Below are 21,290 nucleotides of genomic sequence, written 5' to 3'. Positions count from 1 at the left end.
GGAGCTGCGGAGTCGGCACTCAGGGTAAGAACAGCGCACAGAGCCTCCCTGGGTGCCCATGCATCTAGGGGCTTCAGGGACCTGGGGTCGTTTCCGCAAGCCGCACGGAGCTAGGGCAGGCAGGGAGCCTGCCTTAGCACTCAGCCCCCGCTGTGCCACCGACCAGACCGGAGCCACCAGGGTCCCTTTCGACTGGGCCTTCCTGTCGAAAACCAGTCGCCTGGCAACCCTAGCTCTTTGGCTTTTATTAATGTAGCTAGAGCCCCACCTAAGTACCTGGAAGTGCAACAACAGAGAAGGAGAAATATGGAAATTATCCCACAGTAAAATCCCAAAGGGAAACCCCTTATGTACACAGAAATAAATTACAGGTATTGAGGCAGAAAATGCACTACGCTAAAGAATAGGGTAAAACCCTCTTTTTCCAAAGGTTTCTGAGAACAACTGTGATGCTTATGAACTAGTTATGTTGACCAAGGTAGACAGTCTCAGCTTGTGAGCTCTAAAAAGGCTATGTTCAATCTCCCCAGCTTTCGCATGCAGCAAAGAAATACAGGTTCTGTGTGACTAGATTGTGGAACATCAAGTTACATGAGGCCATAAACCTCAAGTCTGCTTTCTGTGGTTTTGTTAGAGGATGTGTTTGGAGGGGAAGCTCAGAGCTACATATATGACATAGTATATGAACTCTCACTCCTTAGTGGACTGTTGATCTAAGATGTTGAATCTGTTAATATACAGGTGGGAGAAAGGACACTTGGTCACCTATGGTAAGCACCTCCCCACTGGAGCTTACACCTCGCACCCACTCCTAAACCCCAACCCCCTGTCCCAGGTCAGAATCCCCTACTGTACCGAACTCGCTCCCAGAGCCTTTACCCCTCACCCTGTCCTGCACCCCAACGCTCAGCCCCAGACTAGAGCCCCCTCCTGCTCCCAAACTCCCTCCCAGAAAGAAACTAATATAACAGCTGTTCTAAGGTAAGAAATAGGCTATTTTGAATTAACTTAACTACATTCTACATTTTAAGAATGAAATGTAACCACAGAATGGCTTTATGTTAATTAAAAGGCAAGTTTAGTATAGGATGAATAGCCACGATGCCATAATTTTGATCATTTTGTTTTAAATTAGGAAAAAAGACTTGTATACAGGGGCCCCACAAAATCTAATAGGTGTGGGCCCACAGGAGAGTTAATCCGGCCCTGCTGGCAACAAAATTTTGGAACTCAGCAAACAACAGATCTGTTAGTTCTTAAGACTTATTGTAGAGTCACTGACTCCAGTGCACTGCCTTAAACCCTGAGGTAGCTCTGCAGGTACGCTGCGTCAGTTTCCTTCTTTTTCAAACTTCTTGATCCAAAGTCTTTATGCATCAGTGTGGAGGTTTGGGTCCTTGCTGGGTAATAACTCTGTCCCCCATTCTCTGGGGAATACAAGTTTACAGCCTACCCTCCAGAGCTAGGTCACAATTAAAATAATTCCCTCTCCTATAGGATTGCCAACTCGGACTGAAGTTATTCTTGGAGATTCCCCATGACATAATATCATTTTCTTAAAATATCCTATTAAAATCTCCCAGATTGCTTTCATAATCACCGGGAGATCGATGCCAATTCTGGGAGACTCCAGGCCACTTCTGGAGGGTTGGTAACCATACTCTACTAGGGTCTGGAGTCCTCCTTCTCCAGCCCTTCTCTCAGAGCTGGGTTATAACTCAATCAACCTTTTTCCCTTTGCATCAGCAGTCCACAGGACTCTCCAAGAACAGGAGTAGGATAAAAGCTGTTTCTTTCCTTGGCTCAGGAATTCACAGCACTCCACCCAGAGATGGAATAGAATACAAACAGCCTCTTTCTCTCCCTCCTTGTATCAGGAATTTATAGCTCTTCTGCTGGGTCTGGGTTGCAATTCCTACCAACTGCAGGCCTCAGCCAGTTTCTTTCTAGCTGGTCCCTATTTCACACTCCGCTCTTTTACTTTGTATAGGTCAGCAGGCAAATAGATTTCCTCCTCCTACCACCATCTCCCTGTTCTGAAGGAGATGGCAGCATATATATTGCCCTCCTTCTGAGGGCTTGTTCTGGTTGATTGAGAAAGAGGGGAGCCTTGCCCTATTCTACACCACAGGATTCCTGGTCCTGAACCCTTAAAAAGACAGTGGGCTGAGTTTTACCCCCTGAACCACTAATTCCCTGGGGCTACTTCCTCTCTTCTTGCTCTGGCTTTGGTCACTTCCTAGGCCTTCATTTGTGCCCATATTCCTGGCACATGGTCATCATCTAGCCCCCTCTGGGCTTAAAAGGCAGGAATACCCCACTACAGGGTTACTGATTCCTGTGTGTATTTATCTCTTTCTCGCTAGACATTTACACCTTTCTCATCACTCAGGTATTTGAACACCTACTGGAACTGCAGTAGGAACCAACAAAAGTCAGGAGAGATCATAAAGACCAGATGAAGACTGTAATGTATTCTACTGGAATTTCTTTTATGGCTATTTAGTTTGAACCTCTGAAACAGAACAATGCTTTAGAAGAAAACTCTGCGGTGTCCTTCCAGGGTGCACGTGACAACTTCCTCCTAGATGTTGTTTAGTCTTTCTGATGTAATGGACTTCTCAGATTTCATATTATGATATTGTAGTAGGATGGTGGATGTTTAGGACCCACTATGGGGATTGTGAACTCTTCTGTGGGGTCATTCTAATGCTTGAATCCTGCATAGAGATAATTTTGATGGGTTACTATGAAGTTGGATCAGGCATGTTCAATTAGTTCCACTCTAGGAGTACAATAGGGGTTTGAGTTTGGTGCAGAGGGAATTAGAGGCTGGGACAGAAGCAGCCCTGCACGGAGAAACCTTAGGGACAGGTAATATAGGGATGAAAGCTTAAACCGATGTTATGTTTGATTGTTGAATAAGTTAACAATAAAGGCAAATTGCAGAAAAGGGACAAGGTTGAACTATATCCAATGTGTGTATCCTCTGTTCAAAGTGGGGTGGAAACTCCTCTTTCTTATAGGTGTATTTCATAATTAAATATTCATTTGATGCTATCATAATCTACATGGCATCATGTTGCATTATGAAATAATTTTAACAATATTAATAATCAAGGCCTGAGGTACTTAAGCAACTACCTCTCCCTCTTTGTCCCTCCAGGGCAGTTGTGAAGGGCTGTTCTGTCTTTGCTCTGGGAACAAAGTTGGGGCAGGAAATAGGGTATTATTCACTGCTCCAAGATGCCTGTATCTGGAACAATCTGTCAAAAGTTTGTTCACCTGCCTCATTCTTTAGCCATCTTCAAGGAATCTAGCTCTATGAATCCACAAGATCTTGGGAAAATATTACTCTAAATTAAAAATAAAATTTGTGACAAAATGTTGTACTTTGTCATCAAGGCAGCTTTACAACTGCAGCCACATGCTCTGCCAAATATTTGCATGTGAAAGGGATAAAGGAGGGTATCCATTTTGGCTTCATTGCTGCTAAGGCCCGATCTAACTTCCATTAAAGTCCACAGGAATCTTTCCTACTGTTGTCATTTTATTTATTATTTAGGTAAGTCGTACATGCATGTAAGTCATGTCTTCTGTCAAAAAACAGAAGACACGGTCTCTCTCCCAAACAGCTTATCATTGTCATAGACAAAATAGACATAGGACAACAGATCAGATGCAGGTATGCCTGGAGTCATTGCTGGTGAGGCCAATACAAGAAGAATTCAGGGAAGAAATGGATTTTAAAACCGGATTAGAAGGAGGAAAAATAAAGTGCTCGCTGGACAAGAATCCTATGGGGCAGCACAAAAAAGGCAGAAGGCAAGGAAAGATTTATGGAACAATAAGCAAAAAAGATTGACATGAACATAGGGGGTAAGAGAGAGAGGAAAGAAGACTAGAAATGTAGATGGGGCTAAAATTATGTAGGGGCTTAATGGTGAAAACCCCGAGCTCTGATTTTATGTGGGGGGAAAAACAGGAAGCCAGTTAGAGTCAGAAGGATGATACTAAAGCAGAGGAGAGGAAGGCCACATAAGCAGCAGCAATACAAGAAATTAGATTTATAGCTCACTCAAATAACTACATAACATCTCTATTTGAATACATAATCATTGGGGGGAGGGATAGCTCAGTGGTTTGAGCATTGGCCTGCTAAACCCAGGGTTGTGAGTTCAATCCTTGAGGGGGCCACTTGGGAATCTGGGGCAAAATCAGTACTTGGTCCTGCTAGTGAAGGCAGGGGGCTGGACTCGATGACCTTTCAAGGTCCCTTCCAGTTCTAGGAGATGGGATATCTCCATTATTATTATTATTATAAATTAATACCGCTATGCTGTGCTTCACTCCAAGTATATGCACACTTGCATATCAGTATATATGAATTCCATACCTCAGTACATCATTCAAAACTTAGTGGAAAATAGTGTACTGTGCATACCCTAAGCCATACGTGGGTACATTTTTATAGTCCAGGTTTTTAAAACACCCTTTTGAAACCACATTTCATCAACCACATTAAAGACTCTAATCCTCAATGACGATTAAGTCCATGATAAATGTAATATCTGATAACCATCTGTCTTCATACTGTATCCAACTATTGCAGGTGAATAGACTTGATTATAGATCAAAAGTCTTTTCCCTCCCTGGTTGCTATCACCCTACAAAAATATGGCACTGGATTTTTGAAAGTTAAATGTAAAAACAAAAAGAGTTAGTTTGTAACAAAGCATCAGCCTTATCTTTGGATTTCCTTGCTTTTCTTCATTTAATTCAGACTTTATATTTTATGTTACAGGGTAGCACAGTAGACGGACTGTTCTTTTTTTCTCTTTTAGAAGTCATTTGGAAATTGTAAGGACAGAAAATGATCATGCTACTTTATAACAGTGGTTCTTATTGTGGTCTGGGCGATGGTCCAGATAATAAAACACTTTGAGAACCAAGCCGTAGAAGAATGAAATGTCAGGAGGGGAAGTGGTTGCCCCTCAAGTTTTTCCTTGTATGAAATAATATGCTGAATTAAAAAGTTTGAGAATTTATGCTTTACTAGAAAAGCCGAAATGTGCACTTTACTCTGTTGCCATTAAACAATAGGCGAGCTGAGATTATTTTTGCTCTCCCAGTTTAAGCTGACGGTGCAAAAGCATGTATGCTGTGTGCTGCTGCTGCTGCAAACTGTGGGCTCTCACATAGCATTGCTGACATTAACTGCTCTGGCTGTAGTTTGCTTTGTCTTGTCCGACAGGAGAAGAACAGGAGTTAGTAAGGACTGACAGTTCTACACGAAAGAGGCTAATCCTTTTATGCCAGTTCCAATTTTTTATCAAGCACTACCTGAGGAAGGTTTTTGTAATTAGTCTATGAGTTCAAAGATTGTCTTTCTACTAGGAACTGACCAGTCTCTTGATTCTTATGCAAAAATATTGTTCAATTTCAATAACTTCATTGGTATGACAGCGGTGCCCAGAGTTACATGTTAAGTATCTGTGTAAAGGACAATTTCACAGTGGTAATGCAGAAGACCTGGCTTTAGTGGTCATTTCTCATAGTGAGAGGCTGGCACATATTGTAGTATGTTTCCTTTCTCCCAAAGTTTTAAAGAGCTTTTTCATTGTTGGAAGCACAGACAGCCTTAGCAGTTTTGGGTGAGCTTGCAAAATATTTTTTCAGGCCTGTCCCACCCCATCCCAAATGTCACTTACTTCTGTCCACTGTGATCACACTAGTATTCACAGGATTGGTTTTAGAATTTTGCAGAGGCTGCTGCTCATGGGTTTCTCCTCCTTCAGGGTTTGTTTGTGTCTGTCTGGATTTAGAGACTGTCCGGACCTCAGAGCTATAGTCAGACTCTATGCCTCTGGAGTGGCATGGCAAGGATTTGATAACTTGATTCAGACTTGACTTGCAAATCTGAATTGTTAGCTGAGATGGCATGTGGAGGGGAAGGAAGTTACAGACAGACTCAAACAGAGCAAAAGTTCTCTGACATTTCTAAAGATAAATCTACTTTGGTAACTACCCTGATTCAAGGTCCTGGTTTTGGAATCATAATGAGAATTACTTATTACAAAATAGTAAACAATAATAAAATCCCATATTTACCAACCAGCCAAAAAAACCCCTGGTTCAATATTTGTATGTTCTATTCCAGTTACATGCTGCAGACTTAAGACCCAGACTGCTAAGTCTGATATTCAGTAAGTCTTGGAGCACAGGGCAAGTTCCAGAAAACTGGAAGAAAGCTAATGTTGTGCCAATTTTTAAAAAGGATAAATGGGATGACCTGAGTAATTATAGGTTTGTCAGCCTGACATTGATCCCGTGCAAGATAATGGAGCAGAACCCCACATGCATCATCGTCATTGAATTGCAACAGCTTAGCTCTATAATAGAGGTTGCAATTAGATGGTGGTGGTTTAATAGATTCGGATTTAAGTACCCTTTCCTCCCAACTCCCTAATGAGATGGTGGTTGGTGCCAGCTGCTTGCCCTGTTCTAGAGGGAGTGGGCAGGAAGCACTGGGCAGTTTACTATCTCAGATAATAAAGTAATGCCTTTGTGTTCTTGATTCTAGTTATTAGAACATTGGTAATATTGCATGTTATGTATGGATGGCCTTGATCCAATTCTCATAGAAGTCAATGGAAAGACTCCCATTGACTTCAATGAGAGTTAGATCACGCTTTAGGCCTGTTGCCAGCACAGGTGTGCTCGAGGACAGCAACAGTGGATTCGTTGCCCGGTGTGCTTCGCGTCAATGAACACACCAGGTGGAGAAGCAAGCAAAGTTTATTTGAGATCTCAAAGCGGTGCAAGGAGACTGGCACGTCTCAAATCAAGCACGTTAACAGAAACAGCTTTTCTTCTTTTATACATTTTGCAGTCAAGCCCCATCCCCCCCCCCCCCCACTACCCCACCCCTTCTACCCCCCCCATTCCCCTCTCTCTCTACCCCTCCCATCCCTGGTAACAATTACTAGGCAAATAGCAATTACATTTAAGCAGTTAGATTAGGTTGGCAGCTATAAATTCAACTCGTTAGTAAGTCTCCTTGAATTACTATCTTGTCCCCTTCCTTTGATTTACTATCTTTCCTTCGGTCAGTGGTATGCAGGCCTCATTATTACTGCTTGGTACTGGTAAGGGGGGTTACCACTGATAGCAGGCTGCTTACACATTCCACTTGCACCTGGCTTTTGAGGTCGATTAGAGTTTAAACATGGAAGGAGTTTGGTTCAGGCCTAGTGCAGGAAGGCTTCATTGACACTTGTGATTTTCCACCCTCCTGAGTCACCTAGGGTGATGGTAATGCCTGGTGACGTCAACAGGCCCACAAAGATTCCATTGTTTAGTTTGATTCTGTTAGAGGGGTTTGGTGAGGGGTTTGCTTCCTGCCCCAAAAGCACACATTGATTAGTGCCTTGAGAGTAGTGACTTGTAAGGGGAATCCTCTTCCTGCAATGTGTAATAAGCTTTATGATAATAGGAAGTTGAGGGAGTCTTTCATAGCTTCTGGAGCCGCTACCAGCAGCAACTGTATGCGGAGGGACTTTGACTGCAAATTCTGAGGACAGTTTTGAGGACAATGTAATATTGTAATAACTTATTGTTCTTCTGTAATAAATAAATAATCATGTATTAGTAAGAGGCCAGTACCCATTGTAGAAATGATCACACTTAGTTTTAAATCATGTTGCGTAGTTTTCTGGGAATGGTAGAACCAGAAAACTCCTCATGAAATTACATAATGAAAGGTCTAGAAAACATGACCTATGAGGAAAGATTGAAAAATTGTGTTTGTTTAGTCTGGCGAAGAGAAGACTGAGGGTGGACAAGATAACAGTTTTCAAGTTCAAAAAAGATTTAGAAGGAGGGTGAAAAATTGTCATTAACTTCTGATGATAGGACAAGGGTTTAAGTTGCAGCAAGGGAGGTTTAGGTTGGACCTTAGGAAAAACTTTTTAACTGTCAGAGTGGTTAAGCACAGGAACAAATTGCCTATGGAGGTAGTGGAATCTCCATCACTGGAGGTTTTTAAGACCAGGTTAGACAAATAGCTGTCAGAGATGGTCTAGTTATTATGTAGTCCTGCCTTGAGTGCAGGAGACTGGACTAGATGACCTATTGAGGTCCCTTCCAGTCCTACACTTCTATGATTACTCTTGATATTTACGGTAGCCAAAATTACACGGGTTAGGAATTATTGTGTTTAGGCAATGGAAATCTGACCAGTCTCCTTATTTCAGTTGATAAAGTGTGAGTTCAGCTCATTCTCTAGCTTTGAAGGAATAAACCACAAAGGAGGTTCGCTGACATTTAGACACTATGCATTAATTAAGCAAAAGTTTCCGCTGGGATAAGTTTCACCCACATTAAATGACTGGTCTGGAGTTATGCAAGTTGAGGTAAAAGGTGAGGTTCCTTGACGCACACAAATGTTAATGATCACAAGGGTGAACCTGTCACAAAAGATTTAAGCTATGATTCCTACATTTTTCCAGATAGCTATGGATTATTTCTTTTTCCACATTTCTGTCCTGTGAAGGTGAACTATTTCAAAATGAAATGAGACATCAAAATAAATGAGATGTATTTTATTGGTAAGAGAAATAATTAGCTTATTATACTTTAAAATAGGTTGATCATCATTTATCTTTGCAATGTGCATCTTTAAAAACCTATTTGTATCAGTGATGAGTGTTGCAAAGTTGTTTTTAAACTGTGTCCAGGTTGGCTGAGATGCTTTGAGAACATGTACAGTTAACTGAGATAGGAATAAGAAAAAACACTGATTCACAATAATAACCATACTCTGAAAGTAGTCAACAAAAATCATTCAAAACTAGACATCTGGATAAAAACTAAGTTAAACCCAATCACTTTCCGTTGAATGACCTCATGTTTTTGTAAGATAGACCTCATGTTCTTTTGGTTTTCACAGCATTCATGACTGTCCTGACACTGTCACAGAAAGTGCAGTTATCCAAAGTGAGTATAAAAAGGTGTAAGTTCTCTGTTAGGGTCATGGATAACTGATGCCCTGTTAAGGATTTGATCCTGTGCAGCTTCTGGGAAAAACTCCCATCAACTCCAAAGCACCCAGCAGATCAGGTCTTTAAAGAGGAAGTGAACAACTGCCAGCAGTATGGACCAGGGAGTTGGGAATGAGTCCACTGTTGACAGAGGTTCCCAGCAATAAGGGCCAGTACTTAATGTGTGATTAGAGGTAATGAGGATAACTATCAACCTGCACTGAGTGTGGAAGGAGGATGAAGACTGGAGGTTTGGGTGGTGGTAATGGGGGAAACCTTGCAGAGGGAAGAGTGGAAAAGGGAGCTTGCACTCAGGAAGAAGGTGGTTGGGAACCTGGACCGAAAGGTTTAGGGAACCTGCACTGAGGAGGCAGCATGTCCACGGTGGGTTGTTTGGGCATAGCATTACCAAGCACGTCTGCCCTAGTGGCAGGGTATACTCAGCTGTGATTAGCCATTCTTATCCATAGTCCAATCACTGGTATTTTGACATTGAAGACAGTGTTGGTTCTAACAATATCAAAGATAGGAGGATGACAACTAGTAAAATCTGCAAAATTTTAAGTAATATAAAAAGACTTTCAACTTTAAAAACAGAATACAGCAAGGCACAGAGTGTCATTAAGAACAATTAACTGGTTTAAAAACCCTGTAAGATTCAATATAAAAATATCAAATCTGTTCCCCGATATTTGAAGATACAATGCTGCCTTGATTATATATCCTAGAATGGCTTCCCTTAAAAAGAGCTGAGGGAGACCGCCAAGCAGCAATTTAATCAGACCTGACAAATGGTTGTGTGCTGATGTGATTTAATGACATGACCTTCAACTCCTAAATCTACAAGAAGTTTGTAGCTCACTGTTCATATATTTAGATTTCCTAAATTATAGGATTCTGTCTTTTAGCTGAAGAGTAGAATAAACAACATACAGTAGTTAGGAGGCTAACAGTCTAGGTACAAAAAGTGATTATGGGCTGGATTCTCCTCTCACTTACACTAGTGTAAATCAAGAGCAACTCCAGTGCAGTTACACTGCTGTCAAGCCACTGTGAGAAGAGAATCAAGCCTAACAGTTGTGGTGATGGAGTACCTGAAGCAGTAAATGTCTTTTGTGAGTGGTTATATGGTAGAGCAAAGCTGAGGCATTTGATAACTATAGAAAACATTTAGGGCCAAATTTAATGGAGATGTGGAACACCCACATTTACATTTATAAAGCTCTCATTTACTTCCGAGGGAATTATTGGTGCTTATCACCTCTAAGGATCGTGAGTGAAAATTATTCTTTTGTGACAAGACAAGCAAAGATTCAAACAAACTGCAACTTCTTTAGCCAGGTTCTTTGAATATTAACTTGATCCCGAATACGTAATGTATGATATAGTCTGTTAATATTTTATTGTAATTTTGCCTTAATAAAATTTTCTTTTTAAAAAGTCTGTCTTGTGTCATAAGTGCTTGAAAGTTCTTTGCTGCTGCTTTGGGGTTGGTACTTATGTTATCCTGACAAAGAAAAATACAACCTCTAGTTTGTACACATTGCCACTCCTTTTTTTAGCCATTCGTTACTGCTGAGGAGAGACAGCATGAAGCGAGCTACATCCCCTCTTGCCACTGAGTTGGTTACCGGGTAACCATTTGGATCAGGAACAAAATAGCCTTCGTGAGTCAGGATTTCTTTGTCTGTAGGAGGAAAAATATAAACTGATATGAACAGTGGGTGGAAAAAACAGAATTGCAGAGTCAAAACATTACATTTCAATTGATTCTCACCTGCTCAACCCAAATGCAGGTATGAAATATCAAGTTAATTTTAAGCAGTAGCTATAGAAAGGTACTATTTTGTATCTTTGACAAATCAGGAAATACAGTGGCCACTCTTAAGTATTGCCAGTTGCTTTAGGTCAGTGGTTCTCAAGCAGAGGTCCGGGGTTCCCGAGCAGGTTTCAGGGGGTCTGCCAAGCAGGGCTGACATTAGACATGCTGTAGCCCAGGGCAGGAAGCCGAAGCCCCTCTGTATGGGGCTGAAGCCTGGGGGTTCCAATCCCCAGCACCCAGGGCTGAATCCGAAGCCTGAGCAACTTAGCTTCACCTAACCCCCTGTGGTGTTGGCCCCAGGCAATTTCCCTGCTTGCCACCACTTTATGCTGGCCCTGCCTTTTCTACACAGAAAAACAGTTGTTGTGGCACAGGTAGGCCATAGAGTTTTTAGAGCATGTTGAGAGGGCCTCAGAACGAAAAAGGTTGAGAACCCCTGCTTTAGGTAACTAAATAACTTCAAGGACTTCTACGAGATATTATGTGATAGACTAGGTGTAGCTACATCACCTCCCTCCCTCCTCCAAAGACTTCCATCACTCTATTTATGTCTTCTTTTCTATCTTCTCTCTCTCCTTTTCTTCCTATTACAACTCCTGCTTAACCTTCAGGTAGCCACCTAGGAGGCGAGATCCTCCAGTGAACACTGATTGAAGTCACAGGAGCTCTACCAATTTTCACTAGCTGTGGCCTGGCTGAAGAGATCTATTAAATAGCAATAACGAATGCACCGAGTGTGGTAAGTAATCACCTTGTCTAGTATGTTACTATCAAGCTATTTTTTGCTTGTATACAGCATTCTTTATCCTTGTAGTACATTAAGAGGAAATTTTGCTCATTTTCAGTTGATTTCCTTACTGCACTTGCACTCATTTAAATTTCTTAAAATAAAGTCTGAAAAACAACAACTTCTAAATAACGTTACCGTAGTATTTGCCATATTATTAGTAGTATCTATATCACTATCATTTATTTATACGTACTGTAAATCAGGCTGGAGGTCTATTCTATAACAACCAAGTCTGTATTATTTCTAAAGTAATGAGCCACTCTGAGGCAGGTTCTGCCTCACCTTACCCCAGGATCAACAATTATTCCATACATAATTTTATTTGCCTGCACCACATCATTACCTAGCCTCTCTCCAGAAAAGCCTATTAAAATCTCCTTGGAACTTTGACAAATGTTTATAATGGGTCTTGTTAGTGTTTTATGGTGGAGCGAGGAAGATAGAAGTGGCAACATTTCCCAGTAATAAAACATTGTTCAGCATTGCAGAGAGAATGTATTAGCTGTTTTTGGCTAAGAAACAGCGTACAGCAGGTAAACCGAGTTTTTAAACAAGTGTCTACCCTGCAAGGGAGTTTTGGATAAGATTCCAACTCATTTATTTTTCCTTCTCATTTTTTATTGTAAAAATGGAAGCCAAATTCTGCTCAGTTATGCCAGTGTAAATCCAAAGTCAAATGCATGCATCAAATGTAGCAGGTTTATAAACTGATATGGTGTAAAAAGTTACCATTTGGTTTTACAGTCACCCCCAGACAGAGAGAGAGTCATAGCTATGACAGAACAAAGAGCTTCTGCTGTTCTATATTCTGAGCCAGATTTTCAGAAGAGTTCAGTACCACTTCAGCACCAAAAAGAAGTGGCCAAATTTTCATAAGCGCTTAGTGTCCATTGCTTTCAAAATACAGCTTCCATTGTTCTCCACGAAGTGCTGGATGTTCTCCACAACATGCAGATTTATGAAAATCTGTTCTTTTTTAGTCGATGGAGCATCCTTAAAGGAAAATTGTTAAATGCATATTGAAAATACATCACCGTCTTAAAGGTGTTTCTTCTTGAACTACCAACGTCTCTTCCTGGAAAAGAGTGTGGGTTTAAAAAAAATAAATTTGATAAACTGGAGGAGTTTCTTGTAATATACTGTGGTCTGACAGGAAATTATCAGGTGCTAGCTGTGAACATTAAGGTGCTGGGAAACCTCAAGGGAAATGTTATAACAAACTTGTTTCCTGATAGCATTTGGCTTGATGGGTAAACATAAACATGTTCATTTTTAAATGAGGAATTTAAGTTGAGGTTGAGGTCCTGAGAGAGATGGCTCAGATTCAAATAGAAGCTCCCGGAAGCAGCAGCATGTCCCCCTTCCAGCTCCTATGTGGAGGCGCAGCCAGGGGGCTCAGTGTGCTGCCCCATCTGCAGGCGCTGCCCCTGCAGCTCCCATTGGCCATGGTTCTTGGCCAATGGGAGCTGCAGGGGTGGCGCTTGGGGCGGGGGCAGTGTGCAGAGCCCCTTGGCTGCCCCTACGCATAGGAGCCAGAGAGGGGACATACCACTGCTTCCGGGAGCTGCGTGGAGCCACAGCACGTGTGAAGTGCCAGAGCGGGGCAAGCCCCGGACCCTGCTCCCCGGCGGGAGCTTGAGGGCCAGATTAAAACGTCTGAAGGGCCAGATGTGGCCCTCAGGCCGTAGTTTGCCCATCCCTGAGCTAGAGGGTCAAGAGCTTTTGCCTTTAGCGCTGATCAGCCCAAGATCCCAGGTCTGTGACAGGTTCAAGTGAAATTAGATTTTACATTTAAGTACAGTAAACTCCATTGTTTTGATAAGAATAATCTTTACTAAAAATGAGGGTGCAACCCAGCAATAAAGTCCACATGGTGAGATACCTTGTTCTAGCCCCCTCTTGTTTCCACTTGCTCAAAAAGGACTGTATAGAACTACCATGTACAATGACTTTTATCAACAAGCGTTTGACAAACTCCAGCTCTGGGGATCAGTGGGGAGGACTTAATTAAAATAAATGATCATTAATAATCGTTTGCAGTGGATTTTACTATACTGCAAGAATGCAGTGAGAACTATTATCCCAACATTTTTTTTCCCTATTTGCAACAAAGGTCTTTTTGTTAGTTTATTAAGCTAATACGAAGCCTCACAGATAATGCTGACATTTTTCTAACTTATTTATAATGATCACAGGAAAACAATTAATTCCATGAATTTCTGGAGGGTACACTTTATTTGATCATGGAACAGTTTTTAAACTACTTGGATTATCCCCAGAAAAACAGCTTTGCTTGTTAATATACTATCAGTCCTCTAATATCCCATTTTTTCCTCTAAGCATTAACTTCTGCTGCTAGTTTTATAAAATTAACCATAAGTGTTCTGTGAATAACTGGAGGCCTGATCCTGTAAGATGGTACCTACTGCCACAAGGTGCTGAGCACTCTTAATTCCTACTGACATTAAGAGTCCAGGGTGCTCAGCACCTCCTAGGAGCAGCTCAGTAACTCCCAGGATTGGGATCTAAGGCCTTGATCCTGCAAACACTTAACCGGCCCTTCATACAATTTCGGAAACGCAATGTGGCCCTCAGGCCAAAAATTTTGCCCACCCCTGGCATAGAGGAAAGCCCTGGGAAAAGGGATAGTATGAGTCAAATCAGCACAAAATTGTCAATTAGAGATGAGCTTTGCTTTGGAATGTTGGGTTTGCAAAATTCAAACACTGAGAGGGTGCTACCTTAAATGAAATGAAGCCTAAAAGGGATTTGTCTGAACTCCCTGGGTTTCACACAGCTCTAGTTGAGTGCTTCATCTGCCACAGTCATGGCAAAATGAAATTAACAAGAGCTCTACCTTCACACTAGAATGGAAAACTGAACTCAACGGGGCTTGATTTTGCTGCATGCATGGCATGAAGTAAGTAACAGGTAGGGCAATTTTGGGGCCTGCCTATTCTTTGATAGTGTTCCTTCAATTCAGTGTTTTTTCCACTTATTATCCTTGACCCTGGTCCAATGCCCCTCAAAGTTTTTCCACTGACTTAAATGGGCACTGGATCAGGTCCTTGGTTAGTAAAGCTTTGCTATATCAGTCCCTGGAAACATTGGCTAAATGATGTAGTTAACATATAACTGATCCATTTAATACTTTCTTTTCCTGCTTTCAGTTTAAAATAGTTTGGGCCACCTGAAAGTAAAATTAACGGTACTGGCTAGATGTCGCTCTGCACCCTTTTCCAAATAGCTCTACCAATTCCCCTCAAGCCAACTAACAGATCTTGCAAAATATTGAGTGGCCTCCAAAGGTAAGTTCTTTGGGGCAGGGAGTGTCTTTTTGTTCTGTGTTTGTACAGCACCTTGTACAATAGGGTCTTGGGCCATGACTCTGGCTCGTAAGTGCTACCATAATACAAATAAAAACGTAGTCAGAATTAAGGGCAATCAGCACCTGCTGCAGGAGGTGCTTAACATCTATTCAAAATAAGCACAGTAGGCAATGAGTGGATATCTTCATCGCCCATAAGGCCATCATATTACTTACTGGTTATACAGTCATCAAAGCTTTCTCACTTTGTTTCTACCCTAGTTTCTTTACCTGTGGCTGGAACATTTTGAAGTCCTGGTGGCCTCACTACCGTCCAGCTGAGGTCACTGCACTCCTTCTCTAAGTAGTTCTCCATCTGATTCATGTTGTTAAGCACACTTCTGATGAGTGGCAGGAGGAGAAAACGCACCATCAGTGGAGAGTTCTGTCCAGACTCAGCTGTAAGGAAAGAGACATTCTTTTCACTCTTCTCACGGAATTCCTGAATATGAGTTTGGCTCTATTGGCTATCACAGCACTCATGCAACCTCAAGTGAGATGGCATCAGTCTAGGTATTGGGACAGAAGGGGGAAGGTAGACCCAGGGACACAGAGGAGTTCCTTGTGAAGCACAGGAAAGTTGAGAGAGGGCCCCTTTACCATCTTTGGGAGTTTGATTCACTATAGTAAGGGCAGAGGTATGCCTTGCTGAGGGGAGGGCAAGTCTGTAGGGAAAGAGACTGCAGGAGGAAACCAGGAAGCTTAGGGAGAATTTCCAGCAGACCTTAATCTACGTTGTCCTACAGATTTAAAAAACACTTTTTTTTTAAATGAAAGTCAAAAGAAAGGTGTTTTCCAGTGTTTAGCTATTTAACTAGCCAATAAAATGAAGGAACTGTAGATTAGCATGGCAAACACTTGGGCCTAGGCACTGTAACACCTACTATATCAGCATCTTCCATCAAATGAGGCTGGCCCGTAGAACTGTAAAAGCGGTTCACCAAATTTTGAGCTCTATTTGTAAATGCATCAGGCAGGATATATCATCCAGTCACCTGAAATGCAGCATAATTTATCATGATCCTTGTCATATTCTGGATAGGATTTGAAGTTTTTGGAAAAAATGAAGCCAAGACAGCCTCTGAAGAAGCTATCGCAGGCTGTATGCAGGACTTTGGGGAATTTTAGTGGGTTCGGCTTAGAAATCCAACAAGAAGGGATATGGGAAAAATTTTTCAAAGGCATCTTACTTCGATTCTAAGCCCTTTGAGACAGGGACCGTCTTTTTGTTCTGTGTGTACAACACCTAGCACAATGTGCTCCTGGTCTATTACTAGGGCTCCCAAGCAGTACAGTAATACAAATAATAAAGTGACTTAAGAGTCTAAGTCCTATTGGCTTGCAATGCAATGTAGGAGGGGAGGTCAATTATGGCTTCTGAAAATTTTATCCCTGCTCAACAACAGAACTGCTTGTTCTTTCCCTTCAGTACTGAAACTCAATTTTCAGTTCAAGATTCTCAGGAATCTCCGACACCAAAATCCCCTTTACCCAGTAGACAATGGTTACCCCTCCTCCTGCCTCATTCTCTCTCGAGCCAATTTTTAGCAGGATGCACTTGAACAATCCGCTGGTGACTGTACTCACGGGAAGTGTACCATGATGTCATGGTTATTACACGGTTCACTTTGGCTAGCCGCATGGCAGCCACTATTGCTTCCATTGAATCTGTGTATCCTGAAATTGCTGAGAAGATCTTGTAGGGGAAGCCCAAGCAGGAAATGACAGCATCTTGACCTTGAAAATGTCCCGACAACTGTTCTGCTGAAAAGATGTTTGTTTCCACCACCTAAAAAGATTTAATATCATCATCATAATCTGGTCAGTACTTCTCTCCCCACCATACCCGGCAACATTTCCTTCTCCTGAGGCACAGCGTGATGAAGTGACTTGTCCAGGTTTACTCAGCACCTCAGTGGCAGAGCTGAGAATAGAACTGAGAGAGCCTAACTTCCTGCCCACTGTCTAATACACTAGACTGCACTGGAGTTCAGTGCCTCCCAGCTCCACAGACTAATGATACTGGCCTAGAGACTCAGGCTCTAGGGAGGATCCAGTCTTCAAGGGTGTGTTCACGTCTTTGTTTGCCTTGTCCAAAGTCAATGCTTTCTTCTCCAGGGTCATAAGAAGTCCAATCAAGGTGTCTGGTGAAGCTCTTCTCTGAGGCAGTTAGACCCCATTCCTGCAAGCTGTGAACATCTCTTGAGAACTGCTGACTGCTCTCAAATCCCACTAAAATTAGCACTCTGCAGGAACAGAGCCTTTGGCAATTCCACCCTTTCAATTCCCAGACCCAAAACTGCAGCTGGGGCGCTCATAAAAGTGCATTAAAATTAAAGACGAAAATAGCAGGAAATGTGGTAGAACATAAAATCTCCTGGGATTGTAGAGATACTGGCTCAGAAAGTAAGGTGGGAATTTCTAGTAGGGCAGGAATCTGCAGGTGCTGTATCTCGTTATTGGAGATCACATGCCACACAAATAATTTAGATGCCATGGGGCAGGCTGACATGCTTTTTTTAGAATCATTTGCCCAACCTGAGTTACAATAGCTATATAGATGCTGATTCAAAGCCTAAAAAATCCAATGGAGAGACTCCAATTGAATTCAATAGGCTTTGGATCAGATCCATAGGCAATATAAATACATTAGATAAATATAGAATATATTTAGGCCAAGAGGAAAAAAAAATAGTGGTCCCCATTGCTTGCATTATTGATTGCCTGACTTGAGACACATTCAAATGACCACCATTTTTAGAAAGTGCGGAGTGCCCACCCTCTGAAAATCAGGCCCCTCTAAAGTATCAAGTTGAGGTACCCAAATCACTAGTCACTTCAGCAAACCTTGGCCTCATAAAGCAAACTATTATCTGCTTAGTATTTAAGTAATGAAGTACCTTCAAATTTTTATGTTGAATAGTCAGTTTGGTGACATTCCGCACAAGTGCTGTCACTTCATGGCCTTGCTGTAGTGCTTGTGAGACCAGAAACTGACCAGATTGACCTGTTGCACCAAGAACCGACAGCTTCATAACTTATCTGCAAAGAAAAGGCAAGGTTGAGAATGGTTTTGGTTGTGAATAGCTGCCTGGTATTTAAATTTAAAAGGGGGGGGGGGAAAAGGTGCCTAGATGTTTAGGAAGACAGTAACTTTCAAGATCCAACTTGAGTATCTTGTTTAACTTTGATTTCGGCACAGTAGCTCCCTAGGGACCAGAATGTGGAAGTTACAATGTTGCGGTATAGAGTCACATGACTGCAGGGAAAGCTCTAGGAGAGACTGATTCTTGGGAGGTACAACTCTTCACCCACTCCCCAATGCAAGTGGTGGGAGAGAACAGCCTGTACCACATTTTAGCACTTTTCAGCCTGCTCCCATCTCCACTGCTGGCAAGTTCTGTAGGCTAGTAAAGATGCTGCGGCAGGACATGAAGGAATCAGTCACTGTAGTCCACCAAAGGCACGGACTGCAGTTGTCCTTGGCTCTTGTACAGGATGCAGAAAAGCTTCTTGATGTGACCCTCTCTCATCGGATTCCCTTACCATCACCTGTTCAAAGGCGAGGGACAATCAACCCCTAAGGGTATGTCTACACAGCAGACATTGGCATTTCAGAGCGAGTGAGAGCCCAGGTTGACAGACTTGGTCCAGCGGGGCTTGTGCTAGTACTCTAAATAAATAGCTGTACAGGCAGCCCTTTGAAGTTGCAGATAGGGCTGGAGATCAGACTCTGAAGCCCACTCCCCTCTCTAGGCATCAGAGCTCCAGCTTCCAAGTACTGTCTACACAGTTTTAGAGCACCAGTGAGTTTGCGGACCCAGGCTTGGAGGCTCATTTGTGCTTGCTCCAAAATGCTATGTAGACATCGGAAGCATTTCTAGTTAACGTGGCTATTGATTTGTTTTGAGTCAACTATCTGCAGTAGAAATTATGATGGGTAAAGTGTGTAGAAATGTTTACGTGCAGTGTACGTTCCCAGCAGGATCAAGGGGCAGCTGGGAATCTCTCCTAGAACAACTGCTGTTATCATTCTCTCTAGCTCCTCTCAGACTTTGCTCCCCATTGCCATTGTTAGCGTGGTGCCTCATACTTCGGGGCATACTGGGCAGATTGCTGCTACAGTATCAATGTATTTACTTACATTTACCGTACAATTAAAAAAGACTCAAGGCCATCCAGAGGTGCACATAACTGTTCTACACAACCACATGTTCCCATCCCAGTTACCCAAGTTCTCCCACTCCCATTTCCTTGCTTTGGTTTGTTTGTTACACCCACTTATCGGGTCTTGTCTTTTATTAAATTGTAAGCTCTTCAGTCTAGGACTGTCTTCCTGCATGTCCATATAGCGCCTAGCACAATGGGTCCCTGATCCTGGATGTGAGATCAACATAAGAATGAATAAGGAATACTTAGCTCCTATATACTTTGCATCAAAGGTCTCAATGTACTTTATAAGGATGATTAATTTTACAGATTGGAAAGATGAGGCACTGAGAGATGGGGTGATTGGCCCAAACCCACAGAACAAGCTGGGAATAGAACCCAGGCCTCCTGACTCTTAGTACAGTGCCCTATAAACCAGCCTGACAAACCGTAACATAGAGGTACATAATTTTCAGCAACTCAATTGGCTCAGATTTGTGTTTTTGAGGATTTAAATTCCCTTACTTTTGTACCTACTCAGCAGCAGGGTGAGTCTCTTTGCTAAGGGAGAGGTGGAGCAGGAGATTGTAGCCACCTCTTCTGGGGTGCGAGGAACGACACCTCATTCGCCCAGTGCCTCTCTGCCCTGTGTTGTTTCCAGGATATCAGGCCCGCTGAGCGATCAAGGAGCAGACAGCTGCTTGTAACATTTCAGAATGCTGAATCATCCTCTGGAGCCAGGGATTTCTGCTAGCCGCCATTGCTACATTTTCAGATTGAGACTGAATTCTGTGCTTGTGTGTGTACCTGCATATGCTATTTATCTTATTTCTTTGCAGAGCTCTCTCTGGAGTTCATCGCTGTGCTGCTCTGTTCCCTACTGGGAATTGTTTGGAACAGCTATTCCCCATCTGCTTCATGCTCCCCCCACCAGAAACTCCCTCTTCCCCCTGTCACCACATACACTACATTAAGAGATATTGCAGCGAGAAAAGACTATTAGATCATCCAGTCCATCCCCTGCCACTACCAGTTTGTTCTATACACTCCTTATGTGTCACATTGAGTAGCAGCAGCAGTGGGGCAAGGGATCATTGAGAAAGAGAGGGCTGCTTATTTACTGTATCATATCATCAGTCCAGGATCGTCCATAAGATTATTCAATAGAAATTTAAACAGGCCAAGTTCTCCTTGCCCCACCCAGCACCACTTCTCAGCAACAAAGAGACAGATGAGAGCATAGAAATGACTTTTCCCCAGCCCATCCTTTAATACAGACTAAAACAAATACTTACCAAAATCACTTCCTGGAGACAAGTGATGGGAGATGACTATGCCCCTTGGTTAGAGCAGTATCTAGAAGTAGCTCTGCACCAAACTTCTCCAGAGAGTCTTACTGCATTTGTGAATGGGAGGCCGGAACTGGACTCAGGATTCCTTTTCTGTCGTGTTCACACTACGTTCTCCAAACAGACTCTTCTGAGCATGTATGCATTGACCCCTCCTCTCCCTACCTCCTACAGGCTCTGCCTCTGGGAATGTTTTATTTGCTTAAAAATAATGTCTTAATCACCTTTGATTTGTTTTTTATGTATTTTGAGGCTTATCACTAATTTCCCACAGTCCCTTTTATCTATTACAACATGAACAATCCTGCTAATGCAGCAGAAAGTCACAGGCAGGGAGCATGCAATGCTGGGAAGTTGCCACGCCTCCAGTGTATTGTTACATAAAAGTTATGCAAGGGTAAAAGAAACTCATTAACCATATTAGCTAGGCTGTCAGCAATACAAATTGCCACTGACTGCATCCAGCCACAGAAACTGCTTCTGGGATTTGCTGAAGTGGGATCTCAATTTTTCAAGGGATCCTGATGTAGAACAGTGGGGTCTGCTGCTGGCTGAGCATATTGATTACTATTTGGGATAGTGCCTAGAAGCCTCAGTCAAGTGGGGACCTGGGATGGGATGTATAAACACCACAGTGGCAATGACAGGGTGAGGGGGAGCCAGAGAGCTCAGTTAGCACATTCTGTGGCACCTGGAGTGGAGAGGCAATGAAGGATTAGACCCAGCTGGGGAGAGCCAGGCCAGGCTTCCTATAAGGGGAGGATTGCAGGGC

The 21,290-nt window shown here is 42.5% G+C and overlaps 1 protein-coding gene across 1 annotated transcript; it reads right to left on the bottom strand.

Annotated features, from left to right (window-relative positions):
• Window positions 1-8,587: 8,587 nt before the first annotated feature.
• On the bottom strand, window positions 8,588-20,828 carry LOC117878285 (uncharacterized protein At2g34460, chloroplastic-like). Its single transcript, XM_034772393.1, has 5 exons — window positions 20,465-20,828; window positions 17,921-18,062; window positions 16,608-16,809; window positions 15,252-15,419; window positions 8,588-10,728 (listed from the first exon to the last, which is right to left on the bottom strand). The coding sequence occupies exons 2-5, from the start codon at window positions 18,053-18,055 to the stop codon at window positions 10,571-10,573; spliced, it is 663 nt and encodes a 220-aa protein (XP_034628284.1). The 5' UTR covers window positions 18,056-18,062; window positions 20,465-20,828; the 3' UTR covers window positions 8,588-10,570.
• Between the last annotated feature and the right edge of the window lie 462 nt (window positions 20,829-21,290).

This window comes from Trachemys scripta, chromosome 5 (genome assembly GCF_013100865.1).
Source record: "Trachemys scripta elegans isolate TJP31775 chromosome 5, CAS_Tse_1.0, whole genome shotgun sequence".
NCBI classification, from domain to species: domain Eukaryota; kingdom Metazoa; phylum Chordata; order Testudines; family Emydidae; genus Trachemys; species Trachemys scripta.
The sequence above is the reverse complement of the archived record's forward strand: the minus strand, read 5'-3'. Positions and strand labels throughout refer to the sequence as shown.